The sequence below is a fragment of the Tachysurus vachellii genome, chromosome 21 (assembly GCF_030014155.1).
Source record: "Tachysurus vachellii isolate PV-2020 chromosome 21, HZAU_Pvac_v1, whole genome shotgun sequence".
NCBI lineage: Eukaryota > Metazoa > Chordata > Actinopteri > Siluriformes > Bagridae > Tachysurus > Tachysurus vachellii.
Genome location: NC_083480.1, coordinates 10,207,604 through 10,222,147, shown reverse-complemented (window position 1 = coordinate 10,222,147; position 14,544 = coordinate 10,207,604). Strand labels below are relative to the sequence as shown.

The window sequence follows — 14,544 nt, the reverse complement described above, 5'->3', positions numbered from 1 at the left end:
CCTTTCATGGTCTCAAATTCATAGTGGCTTCTCCGACTGTGTCCTTCTGTCCCTGGCATGTACCACTGTGAGCTGCAGTGCGTTCAGTGCGTCAGCATGGCAGTAAAGCAGCGTTTCACCGCGCCGCTAAACAGACAGACTGTTGGCATGCTGCCTGCTCTCATAAAGCTGCCCAGTAGAGGAGAGCAGCACTGAGAGCAGACACTCTCTCTATCTCATGCTGTATTCTTGTGCCCTAAATACAAGTTATGAGAAAATGAACAGCTTTCCAAAGTCTTAAACATGAGCAAAACAGATGATTTGTGCTATAATCCTGAGCTGCGAAGAATGGCAAGTGTTTGTAACAGACAGACTTCTGACAGACCTACTAACTTTTGATTGATAGATAATATGAGATTATTACAGAATAACTGGGAGAGATAGGCTTTGTGTAAAATACTTATGGTATGATAATGACATTGCTGTCATTGGTATGGGAGAGAGAGTGTGCGTGAAAGAGTGGATAGAGAGAGAGAAAGAGAGAGAGAGAGAGAGAGAGAGAGAGAGAGAGAGCATATGGAAGAATTCAGACATCCTAAGGCGTGAATCTGTCCTATCAGTGGTGTAGAGGTGGAATGACTCCACTCTCACACTGAGCCACAACATGTGTCACTGAGGCTAGAACCATTTATGATATAAACAAAAGCTGGTCCATTCTGTAAGCGTCTGTCGTTTACATTTAGCCTAATTCAGTAACCTAAGTATACCGGACCAGGAACTGGATAGTGCTTTAAGGAAAGAGTTCTCAATTGGCATCAAACATCTTCTCAAACTTTGACAAAAGCATTTTTTTAACAATTCTAACTTATGCAGTTTAAAGAAAGTTTCTCTGGATGTCTTGTTAGTGGCTGTTTTGTTGAGCCTTTGATCATTGTGTAAGTCTGTTAAGCTCCCTTGGATCACTGGTGTCCCTTCAATTGTTCCTGCTATTTCAGGAAAACTCTGAGGTTAGCAATGAGGTGTTGGTGATTCCAACGTCCCAACAATTAAGTTACATATTAATTTGAGTGCTAACAAAATACACCTTTAATGACTGTATATTTAACAGACATCTATTAAATCTAACAAATAAAGTAACACCATTTATGTAATTATTTTAGTTTGTACTTTATGTAGCAGAGTATTAGTTCCTCTTAACATCTAACAATCCCATTGATTATAATGATATGAATATTGGTCATATGGTTGATGATAATGTGGCTTAGTTTACTTTTTTAAAATAATAAAAAAATATGTTACTTTGATATTTGTATTAATAAATGGTGAAATGCATGGTTTGTTTATGGAAACTAATTTGTTAAATGAAGTCGGTTCTTGTAAAGCATACAATATTCCAAGCAATAATATTTGTCCGTATATATTCTGTGTAGCTTGTTCTCTATATTCTGTGTGGTTAAATCTACTTCTATGTACATTGTTAAATTTCTCTCCAGAGCCAGCAGTGAGATCGCAGCCTGAGGGTTGCTGTAGGGACGAGGAAGAGAGTAGCGTGACCTTGCAGATTAGTGAGAGAGGGAGTCACATGACCTTGGTGATCAGAGCTCACCTGTCGACTGGCAATCTTACAGGAAACATGGCTTCAGAGGAGTGAGGTGTTTTATACTTGCTACACTCTGACAGCGAGGAAGAGGATGAAAAAAGAGCTTGTCTAACATGGACACTGTGAACTGTTGTGCTGATGCTGTAGACTGTGTGCATGTGTGGTTTGTACAGTTTATACTATTTCAACAAACACATCTCATTACATCACTGTTTGAGTTTTCCAGTTACATTTAAGTAAGTTCTAAAGTAAGTAGATTTTCTTTCCATCATATTGACATATCTATGAATGGATCAAGAGTTCAGTCAAAATAAACAACCCTTCTCCATAACTGAGCATAACACAAACCATTTGTACACCCCTGGCCTCATGGTAACTAGCCTCCAAGGACACAATTAGACAGAGACAAGGAGAGACAGAGTGAAAGAAAGGATAAATTTCTGTAGCTAAAGCATCCCTCATTATTTTACACATTTTATTTCACACAGTTTAACTTTCATGCTCAATCCATATTTCCAATACCACATTCATCTTTTACACACTACAGTTTAACAACGATTGTCAACTCGCCTGTAGTGTCACTGTGATACAGACTTACGTAGGCAATGATAACAGCTTTATGTGCAAACATGAGATCTGATAACATTATGACCCGGAACACTTGGTATCTTGAACCAAATTAACACTGTCGAAAGATATCACGCTCGCTCATTGCTTGCCAAACAGAATCCTTTTCAATTAATGTTAACACAGAGGTAATTTCCGCAGATGAGAAAGAGAGCTTACATGTGTCCTCTGAATCAACAGAGACCAGGTAACCTGCAGGAACAAGAAAAATATGATGTGTCTGATGAAGAAAAGCTGTCCAAAACACTGTGGAATATTTAGCACAGATATTCAATACAATTGGATGTTTGTGCTCTATGATTCATTCAAGCATTTTTAATACTCATTCATTTGGAGGATAAATTAGTATAGCTCTGAAGACAGTGTATTACAATTTTAGCATGAGACTTGGGTGCTGATCTACATTTTAGTCTGAAACATGATGTAGGGGTTGATTTATTCTCTGGAACAGCAGCTGTGATTATGTACAATGTTCCGGTAAATACGGTTTCTATGTAACATGATAAGCTGGGTTTTTTTTTTTTTTGTTATTAACTTCAAGAGAGCAAAAAAAGTCTGGTTAGTGTATGACTATATAATTCGTATAATGTGAGTGATAACAGGAATTAACTAGATGTTTAGATTTTCCGCATCATTAAACGTAACCATAAATGGATATAAAGTATGGTGTGTCATTCATTCATAAATGAATGATAAATAAAAGATCCTTTCATATTGCTCTTGTATAAGAAAAGGAAAATAATCAACTAGCTGTAGCTAATTGTTTTGTCACTGATTATTGTCCTAACACTGCAACCCTTTCCATGCTTTATTCCATATATATATATATATATATATATATATATATATATATATATATATATATATATATATATATATACGTATATATATATATATATATATATATACGTATATATATATATATATATATATATATATGGAATAAAGCATGGAAAGGGTTGCAGTGTTAGGACAATATAACAATATTATATATATATATATATATATATATATATATATATATATATATATATATATATATATATATATATATATATATATATATATAAAATTCTCACACCTGCTAAGTTCTGCTAAGACAACGTCTCTCTGAGGAATTGTGCTGTGGTGTGTAGTTTCCACAACAGTATGTGTACAAGCGTCTGCACGCACATTTGTGTATTCCTATATACAGTATGTGTGCAATCAGTGGGGTAGCAGATGGAGAATGATGGAGACTAATCCCACTCCATCACACACCATTTGGAGTGTGTGTCCTGTGTACCAAAGGGCTAGGGAAGGTAGAGTGATCTTAATGAGGTATCAGGAATGATGGCTTGTCCTTGACTCAACAAAGATGTATAGACATGTTAGCAGAGACATATTGTTTGTGGAAAAAAATAAGATGGAGACCAAAAAAAGAATGACAAAAATAATTATAAATAGATTACAATTTGTGATTATATGTGTGTATGTGTGTGTGGGTGTGTGTGTGTGTGTGTGTGTGTACTTAACACACAAATTCAAATGCAGGAGTCCAATTATCTCTCTTTGCTTGTGTGCAAGAGGGCAGGAAAGGTAATTATGCCAGCAAAGATACTCCTAGTCATCACGTGACAGCAGCCTGGTAAAAAGACTTCTGTGTCTGTGCTTCATAGAGAGAGCGAGCAGATGGGAGTTCTGATTAAACCTGGGTTATGACGAAGCATTAGATTAAAGAATGGCAGCAATAAAAAGCCCTTTTCAGCTTCCGTAACAAAGGGCGTAATCCGAAACATAACACACCACACGTTCCCATTTGCATATTTAAACATGTGTGATGTTCAGGGTTAGATGCTTAGTTTAATGATGCATTTAGCTCCTAATAAATCAGTTCTGGCAGCTCCTGGGTGCTGCCGCGAGCACTGCAGCACTGCCACTTTGAAGTCCCTGCTATTGAAGTGGAGTTTAGAGCCTGAAATAAGTAGCAGTGTGAAGGAAGAGGAGGAGGAGGACGGCGACGACGACAAAGATCCAGAGAGACTTGTCTCCCTGTGGCAGGCAGATCGGAGAGCTGCTCAGACTTGAACAGCTAGACTTCATTTGGTGCTCCACTGAGAACACAGAAGCCACACCGGCTCTCGGCTCCTTCACATATCCCAAATAATGCAATAATGAGAAAATTGTGAATGGACTTTTATAAATGTCACATTTGGTGGATTATGACATAAAAAACAATAAAACTAAATTTCTCTGTGTTTATACATTCACACAACAGCTATACACCTGCACATTCATGAATCTAATCAGCCAATCGTGTGGCTGCAGCACAATGCACAAATATCATGCAGATGCAGATCAAGAGCTTCAAGGATTCTTTATAACAAAGATCATAATGAAGAGAAAGTGATCACTGTAACTTTCGTTGTGGCTTTAGCTGGTTGGAGTTTTCAGAAAATCTTTAATTTACACAGAATGGTGTGAAAAACACACAAAAAACACTGAACAAGCAATAGTTCTGTGGGGGAAACCGTCTTGTTTATGAGAGATTAGCTAAAAATGACCAGATTGGTTTAAGTTGCCAGGAAGGGTATAGTCATTCAAATAATCCCTCTTTACTACCATGGAGAGCAGAAAAGAATCAAGAAGACATTGAATATTGTGTGAGATGTGAGACAACAGCAGAAGACCATGTCAGATTCCACTCCTATCAAGAACAGGAATCTGAGGCTATCACGGGAACAGGCTCATCAAAACTGGATAGTTCAAGTTTTTAACTTTCTTCAACAGTCTAGTTTGGGGTTACAAACTGACTCTAAATCATTCAATCATTAGATCATAATTGTAGATGTGTTGTTTAGAAACAACCCATAGATATTTCTGTCTCGGGTGTTGCTGTGCAGACTTTCTGTCCTTACTTCACATCTCACATGGCTGAATAAATTGTACATAATTTGTACATAATCGCTCATTTGATTGACGCTGAGCTTTTTTATCCTAGTATCAGATATGCTGCCAGATAGTGGTCAAAAGCACAGGTCAACATTCTCATGTTCCTGTGTTCTCTCTGTTATTGCTTTCGTAGGTGATGGAAAACTGTTGTCAACAGGGTTGATGACTTTCTTTCTCCATCTCTTTTTCTCTCCCCCACTGTCATCCCTTTGGCTGACAATGAGTGAGCACTCCATTTCCTCACTATATCTCCATAAGTCTCTTCTTTCCTCTCCGAACAGGGACCATTGAGACGCGCTCTGTTCTTTTACTTCCTCTGAGGGACTCTACACTTCGTTGGCCATGTCCCCCCATCTCTGCGTCTCTGCAGACACCCTGTCAGTTGCCCTTTCCAGTCTGTGATGAACAATTACATTAGAGGACTAATGCACTGAGAAATGACAGCAGCGTCCAATAAGCACTGCTACTCGGCCCATTGGCAGTTGCTTGGCAACCTCACACAACGCGGCTTGTCTGGCTTGATGATGAATGATGAAAGTTCCAGAGATTTGTTATGAATGCATTTCACATATCTGTATAATTTGATGTAGAGAAAATGTTCATAGATTTTCAGTGTTCTGGATCGTAAGCGTATTATGTATAAGGTAAATCATTTTACATCTTTTCCAAAAATCATAGTTCTTGAAAGGTTCCTTGTATAGGTAATGGTTCTTAGCTTTTCAAAAAAAAGTTTGCTTAAAACCCTTTCTTTGAAATACTCAATGAGGAAACTTTAACCTAAAAGAACAACCCAAGAACATGTTTGTGCTAAGAGTGTAGAGACGAAGATACACTATACAGGCAAATGTTTGTGGACATCTGACCATCATTCCAAATGATACACATTACAGCACTATTAACACAGGTTTTGTACCCCTTTTGGGATTTGTGCCCACTCAGCCACACAAGTGTTAGTGAGACTGGGCACCGATATAAAGTGAGAAGTTGGTGTGCAGTTAGTGCTCCACTTTATTCCAGAGGTATTTATTAGGGTTGAGGTCAGGGCTCTTTGTGTTGTCATGATGAAACATGTGTAAGCCCTTTATTTAGAGTCAACAACTGTGTGCTTCCACATTTGTGGCAAGTTTGGGGAGCAACCAAATATGGCTGTGATGCTCAGATGTCCACACACATTTGGCCATATAGTCTAGCAAAAGGGTTTTTTTCACCTTGCTAAAGAGGCAAGTTTCTACTTGAAACTGCCTCTAAAAAGAGTTTGTCGATGGTGTGTATAACAGCACATTGTATAACAGTACTTTGCATATTTTCTTTAGTATAGACCTCAAGGATTTCTTCTGAATTATGTCTGTTCTGTTGTCTGTCAGTTCTCACGAGTTTCATGAGTGAGCAGCAGCACTGACTTCCAAAACCCTTTGTGCAGTTTTTGATTTTTATTGGCCCTTATTTTAACCTGCTTGGACAAGGAGCAGATAAAAGGCTGGGCTCTGTACACCATACCAAACTGAAAAGAATCTTTTGAGCTGAAAGTTGTCACTGTGTGTCTGCAACTGAGTACATTTTTGAGGAGGCGCTGCATCCATGGCATACTGAAAAGTTTTTAAAGTGGGACAGCAAGGAGTTAGTTGGAGTCTGTTTGCCTTTGGAGTGTGTGTACACAAGAAAAGCCAGTTACTCACTTCATAAAATTCCTTCACTACACAATACAGCACTGACCTATTTTCTACTGTAGACAAGCCTGTTGTACGTAAATACATGCAATCGATGTCTGACCAAGTTGTATTGTTTATCACATTTACTTCTCTGGTATCCTGCAGCGCTAATTGGCTTATTATCATGGCCTTTTGGAGAGACCAGCAAGCGTTATCCCCCTGGGGAAATCACATGACCTGTTTCTATAGTGTTCCGTGCTGCCTGTGGAGATTGAAAGTCCTCCCAGTCCCCTGTGACAGAGGTGTGGGAGGTGAGAGGTCTGAACACAGCGCTTAATGAAAGAGCGCCATGTGTAGCCATGAATACCACAGGCATAATAGGTATTAATTACTTCATCTTTATGCATACTTGAGTTTCATGAAAAGGAAAGGGAAGAGTGTTTTTTTTATTGCCGAATATTAATAATGGTGATCCTAAATGCTCTTTTTAATATTATTATTAAATAAATTGCTTTTCAAGTTATGAAAGAGACACAGCATGACTGTGAGATTGCTGCTTTGCTGTGAAATCATGTTGTCTTATGTGGTATTATTACACTTGTGGTGGCACTTCTCACTGTGGCGCCCTTCTCCTTTCTGTATCTTTGCAGGCGGACCCTCAGGGGCGAGACATAGCTATCCGGCCCTTCCTGGAGCACTGTGAGAACACACATATGACCATTTGGCTTGGGATTGTCTATGCCTACAAAGGCCTCCTTATGGTAAGTGAGAGAAAATGCATAATCATTTTTCTCCCATATTCTACCATATTATTTTAGGAACCATAGTCACATATCCACAGAATAAATCAGAGCTTATTGTTTTTGGACCATAGTTCCAGGAACCCTTTTAGTTCTTGCTCTAGGACTGTATCCTCATCCACATACACAAATCTAAAAATAGAACAGAGGCTGAAATGTTATGCATGAAGGAGTAGTGAAAGATCTTCCTCAAGCTGTTCTAGTCTAGTTAGACATCACAGGAAGAGACTCGCTGTTGTTGCTCTCTCCAGAGAGGCTTAAATAACACACTATATGGCCAAAAGTATTTGGACACCAAATCATCACACACCTTTGTGTTTGTGTTAGAGTAACTTTCAGGCTTCTGTGAAGGCTTTAAACTAGATTTGGACTCTGACTAGATTTAGTCAGAGATCCAGTTTACCCCAAAGGTAATCAGTGGCTTGAGGTCAGGGCTTTGTGCAAGCCAATAAATTTCTTCCCTTCCAAATTTGAAACTTTCCAAACCTTGCTTTGTGCAGACGGGCACTGTTGGGACAAGGGTTTTGTCTTGGCCCATTAGTTTCAGTAAAGGAAGAATTAATGTTACAACATAGAATAATACTGTAGATAATTTCATGCTGCAAATTTTTTGCCAATTTACCAGCAACCCATAAATTATGAATATAAAATTTAATCGTCTTAATCTTTTCTTCTCTATTTCTAGGTTGCATTTCTAGAATAGTGATAGTGATGCTGGTTTTGTTTTTGTCTTCAAATGTACTTCAGGAACTTCAAATATATATATATATATATATATATATATACACACACATAATAGAAATATTAAATATATATAAATACCTGCTGATGTTGTACTGGATTAAATGGTAAAAAGATTTGTGCTTCTCTAGGCCACTTTTACAATTAACCTTTACAAGGCATGACAGCAGAAAGCTCTGAAAAATCTTAATGCAACAAGTCGGATAATTGCCTATATAGCACTGATCATTATATTCAAGACAGTGGTGGCTGTGTTCAGGGGTAAAAAATAAATAAAGGCTGTTCTGTCTGTGTGGCCTATAGAAGTAAATTACTGCTTTTAGACTATTTACTCTAATCCTGTGTGTGTGTATGAGAGAGAGAGAGAGAGAGAGAGAGAGAGAGAGAGAGAGAGAGAGAGAGAGAGAGAGATTATGTTTTGCTGTGCTGTTTTCATTGCTGAGGGGTTTCTAACTGAGCTACATTCTATCATGACTGCTTCAATGCGAATGCTCAACCATTGCACTTCTCCATACCTACACTCTCAGATACACACACCAGTTTGTCTACAATCTAAATCTTGAGCAGGATGTTGAATCAGATGTCTCTGCTAAATTAACAGCTTTATGTAATTAAATAAACCGTGTCTTAATTACAGATTTCTCAGAAAAGTTGAACAGGTGCAATTAAATCTGCCTTTAAAGCTGTTACAGTACATGAAGTAAGTCAGAATCAGTTCAGTTTCTGATTCATGCTGCTGTCTGAAGCCTCTATTTAACTATACAAAAGTTGGAGCCATGACCATCTCAGTCAGGATGGTCAAGAGTATGGAAACAGGGAACAAGATATCTTTCAGCTTGCACTTTTTAGATATGTTGGAGTTAATGGACCACTATAGAAGCTACCTGGCTACCAGAGGCTATTTCGATCTGGATACTGAGCCTCTGTGCATGTTCCTTTGAGTTCTCTGGTTTGAATCTACTTTCCAAAAACATGCTGGAAGATGTATGGGCAACCCTAATTTGCTCTTAGGTGTTAATGAACGTGTGTAATGCTCTGTAATAAACTCATGGGGATGTGGTAGCCTAGTGCTTAAGGTGTTGGACTACCAAATGGAAGGTTGAGTTCAAATCCCAGGTCCACCATGCTGCCACTACTAGGCCCCTGAATAAGGCCCTTAACATTGCTCAGTTGTTTAAAAATGAGATTAAATGTAAGTCACTGTGGAAAAGGGTGTCTGCCAAATGCTGTAAATGTCCCATCCAGGGTGTATTCCTGCTTTGTGCCCAGTATTCCTGGGATTAGCTAATGATCCACAAGTATGAACATGATAAAGCTCTTACTGAAGATGAATAATGAACAAAATGTATGGTCATGCAGCCATTTAGTATATATACATATAATCATTACATTTGATTTTCATATTGAAGTAGATTACATTGTTTGAGGCTTACTGGTCAAGAGAATATTGGGACCGAGACAAAATGGGCTTGAGACTGGAAAAAGACCAGTATGTGGTATACTGGTCCAGAGACTTAGTCCTGACATAAAATGAATACATACACAACAGAAAAACATATGAATTGAGGTGCATTTTATTAGGTACTATATATGTGGGACTATGTAGCCAGTAGACTGGAAACCATAGACTGATTTATGCTGCATTGTCTTAATGTGACTTAGAGCATGGCTGTGATCCATCACATCATTCAGACAGTGCATCAGAAACAGGTTGTCTTAAAGAAATAGTTAAACATTCCCCTGTCAAATCTGTCAAAATAAACCATTTGATGAACATTAAAACATGTATCAGGAATTAATCTGTTAAGTGCTTCTATTTGCAAGAGACTGCAATGTCTTTTAGCAAAAAGCATATCTCCGTGCAATTCTGTATTTGTATCTAGATTGATGTGTTTGTTAAATTGCTGCTAATAGCCACGAGCAGCATGCTTGATTTGATAAACTCTGGCATTTAGCCTTAGCAGAACCATCAATGCAACATCTGATACAATCAAACCAAAAGTGCTATCAGAAATGACTGCAGTGTTCAGATCTCAGGTAGTCACTTCATCTCTCATTCTGTTCCATATTGTTGTAGTTGTTTGGTTGTTTCCTGGCCTGGGAGACGAGGAACGTCAGCATCCCTGCTCTGAATGACAGCAAGTACATTGGGATGAGTGTGTACAATGTGGGAATCATGTGCATCATCGGTGCAGCTGTGTCCTTCCTGACGCGGGATCAGCCTAATGTGCAGTTCTGCATCGTAGCCCTGGTCATTATTTTCTGCAGCACAATCACCCTCTGTTTGGTGTTTGTGCCAAAGGTGAGAAGCTCAGAAAGTGTACTGTTCTACCATGATAAGTTCAACTGCATATCGATCTTTTGGGTGGAGGAAAAACACTGGAACCTTTAAAGCCACAATTTTTAAAACAGTACTCAAGGCTTTAGTGTTGTTTAATTCCGGTTCACTAACAGAAACATCTGGACTTGTAAACAGTGCTGTAAAAATCTCCAATGTTTTGGCTTAAAGCTGAATAAGACAGCTGCGTTTGAAAACACAAGTTTTTAATGGTGGCTTTAATGTAATTTAACTAGCATTTAGATCACACACCAAAAATGGAAGGCAAATGTCTCTGTTCTGTTTCTCTAGCTTATTACAATGAGGACAAACCCAGATGCAGCCACACAGAACCGGCGGCTGAAGTTCACCCAGAACCAGAAAAAGGAAGACTCAAAGACATCCACGTCTGTGACCAGCGTTAACCAGACCAACACGTCTCGCCTGGACGGCCTGCAAGCAGACAACCACCGCCTCCGGATGAGGATCACAGAGGTAGGTTACGTGACCAACAAACATGTCCACACCCTGCTGTTGAACATCTAACATCCTATAATTCAAAGATGTAAACACTGATTTGTTGTGTTATGGCCTGTTTTTGTGTTTAGTTGGATAAAGAGTTAGAGGAAGTGACCATGCAGCTTCAGGACACGCCAGAGAAAACCCCGTATATCAAACAGAACCACTACCAGGACGTCAACAACATCCTCAGCATTAGCAACTTCACAGACGGAAAAGGTGAAATTTAATGTGTCTCATTAATAACCTTATGCCACTAAACTGTACTTTTCATTCTCACTAGGTTTGTACCAACAGGGGGGCATGATTTATACCTTTAATATGTATTTTTACATGCATATCTGAAAAGCATGATTTCACCCTTGATGGTACCACCGCAGGAAAAGGGAAAAGTACAGCTTAGTACCTTAAATGTTAAGAGTCCTTAAATGTAAAAAATAAAAAAAAACATGAAAAGAAATCTATATAATCCATTTCTTTCTTTCACATTTATTTAACAAAATCTAAAATTCCTGACATTTGGATTGAAGCGTTCTATTCATGTGACCAATCAAACAGACTATTAATTGTAAGAGCTAAATAAATATAGTTACGCTGATGGTGTTGTGATGACCAGGACACCCTGACTATGCTCGCTGGGCCCTGGTCAACACTTTGAGATCCAATGAACTAAAAGCATTGCAGCACAAAGCTCCTGGCTGATTGGTGGAGTGAACAAGGCAAAAAAGAGTTTCTCAAGCAACTTGTGTTGCTTCTGGCAAAATGATCGCTGATCTAATTAGAAATTTGTATAAATGTAAATTTACAATGCTGATGTGGTTGGATTGTGTTCAATATTATACAGACGATGTTATAAACAATACAAACTCTAATCCCAGCCTTAACCTTAACCTCTGTATCTTTAATACAGGTTATGCAACTGGTACCTTATTTAGATTCAGCAAGTTTATAATTATTCGTTTCTCATTTCCAATTTTTTTTACACAACCAATAAAAGGTTTCTCTCCTAAAATGTGATCGGAGATGAAATATATTTTTGGCTTAAAAGATTCATGAGACATTTCAGGGGAAATACAAATAAAACGTGCATGTTATGATAATATGATATGAAAAAAATAAATAGCTCTGTCTTTCATTTATTTTCTATAGATGGTGAAAAAACTGTTTTGAAAAATCATCTGGAGCAGAAACCACAAGCACTGAGGGGATCCATGGATCCTTCTAGAATAAGCAGAGGCCCGCTAGAGGACATCAACTCGCCAGAACAGTGAGTGCTTTTATAGCTTCATTCAGATAATAAGTGCATTTCTATGTGTTTAAAGAGGACTGAAACAATTTTATGCTGAAATTAACCCAGGGAGAGAGAAAGAACGAGAACAAGAGTGCGAGCAAGAGAGGTGCAGAGAGAAGAGAGAAATAGGTTACATAACCTGTGATTTACAACAAGCGATGGAGGCAGTGAGGCCTGAAAATAGACAGAAGAGCAGGAGAGGTATACTCAGAGCTATTCCCAGTGCCCGTGAATGCCTGATCAAACAGGGGAGGGAGCTCACACTGTGCTCACCTTTTCATCAACATATTCACACACACACTCACACTTTCAGACTGTTCTCCAGGGTCCACATGCAGAATGAGAACTTTTATACACTGCTCTGCAACATGAAATTGCTAGATTTTTACTCACAGGCTTTTCCTGTCATGGCTCTTTGATCTACTGGATCAAAATAGTTGTGTATTTATTTGATTCTATGTTCTGTTCATGTCTGCATGTGGTTCATCTGGGCTTTCCAAAACATACTGTTAGGTGGGCTAGTTATGCTAAATAGCCACTAGATATGCACTCGGTGTGCCGTGACAGCCTGTCCGTCCATCCGAGGCGTATTCCTGTTTGTGTCCAGAATGGTTCCAAAATAACAGAGTGAAATTAAAAGAAAACCAAAATAATGTACACACTATTCAGATATATGTGGTTCCCATGTAAGACACCTTTACCACTGATTGTTCTCTCCACAAAAAACCATATCATGCCTCCATTTGCAACCTAAAAGATCTTATAAAACAGATTTAATAGGTAGGAATTTACTGCGTCATTGATATGTTTGTCTTTGCATTGTGGAATAACAGCCATTGGAACTAAAATGAAATGTGAGAGCTTTAGAGATCCGCATTGGTGAAAGCACAAGAAATAAAAGTAAGTAAGGAGGACACTCTTCTGAGCAGTGCAAAAGCACAAAGATGCAACGGTAGAATTTTAAATAACTGCCGTCACAAATGAACGATTTACGATACACGTGAGATACTTTCTAGAAAACGTGTGCACACAGGATCAGAAAGTGAGAAATCCTTAAACTTTTATTCAAATTTATTAATCACTTTATCCTGCTCAGGGTTGGAGTTTATATGAAGCATATTCTGTGAACACTGGGTGCAAGGTAAAGTGTGTGCCATCCAGGCACAATCATGTTTTTGGGCGATGGGGGAAAAAAAAAACAGAGAATATGGATGAAACCCAGTCGCACACACAAACATGCAAAACTCCACACTGACAGTAATCTGAGTTGGGGACTATGGAGGAGCTATGAGGCAGAAAAGCTATGCACTGCAGCACCATGCTGCTCAATCTTAAACATAAAACACAAAGTCTCAGACAACTGTTCAAAAACAAGAACATGCTTGAATGAGCAGGGAAGCTCAGACAACCAGACACAATGCATCAATAATAAATCTTCAGAAAACAGATATCTCAGATATACAGTGGTGTATACAAGTGTTTACCCCCTTCCTAATTTTTTATTTGTTGCATTTTTTTTTTCACACTTTAATGTTTCAGATCATCAAACAAATTTAAATATTAGTCAAAGATAATACAAGTAAACACAACATGCAGTTTTTAAATGAAGGTTTTTTATTATTAAGGGAAAACAATATAACTGGTTAGGTCACCCTTAGCAGCAAGAACTGCAATCAAGCATTTGTGATAACTTGCAATGAGTCTGTTACAGCGCTGTGGAGGAATATTGGTCCACTCGTCTGTGCAGAATTGTTGTAATTCAGCCACATTGGAGGGTTTTCGAGCATGAACTGCCTTTTTAAGGTCATGCCACAGCATCTCAATAGGATTCAGGTCAGGACTTTGACTAGGCCACTCCAAAGTCTTTGTTTTTCTTCAGCCATTCAGAGGCAGACTTGCTGGTGTGTTTTGGATTATTGTCCTGCTGCAGAACCCAAGTTTGCTTCAGCTTTAGGTCACGAACAGATGGCCGCACATTGTCCTTCAGGATTTTTTGGTAGACAGCAGAATTCATGGTTCCATTTATCACAGCAAAACAACCCCAGACCATCACACCACCAACACCACTGTTGGTATGATGTTCTTTTTCT

The 14,544-nt window shown here is 38.5% G+C and overlaps 1 protein-coding gene across 1 annotated transcript in view; it reads left to right on the top strand.

The window, feature by feature from the left end:
- Positions 1 to 14,544, top strand: part of gabbr2 (gamma-aminobutyric acid (GABA) B receptor, 2) — a 159,784-nt gene that overhangs the window by 141,290 nt on the left and 3,950 nt on the right. The window contains exons 14-18 of the mRNA XM_060857363.1: positions 7,437 to 7,547; positions 10,405 to 10,629; positions 10,957 to 11,139; positions 11,253 to 11,382; positions 12,313 to 12,430. Of these exons, the coding sequence (XP_060713346.1) occupies positions 7,437 to 7,547; positions 10,405 to 10,629; positions 10,957 to 11,139; positions 11,253 to 11,382; positions 12,313 to 12,430 (767 nt within the window). The remainder of the gene's footprint in view (positions 1 to 7,436; positions 7,548 to 10,404; positions 10,630 to 10,956; positions 11,140 to 11,252; positions 11,383 to 12,312; positions 12,431 to 14,544) is intronic.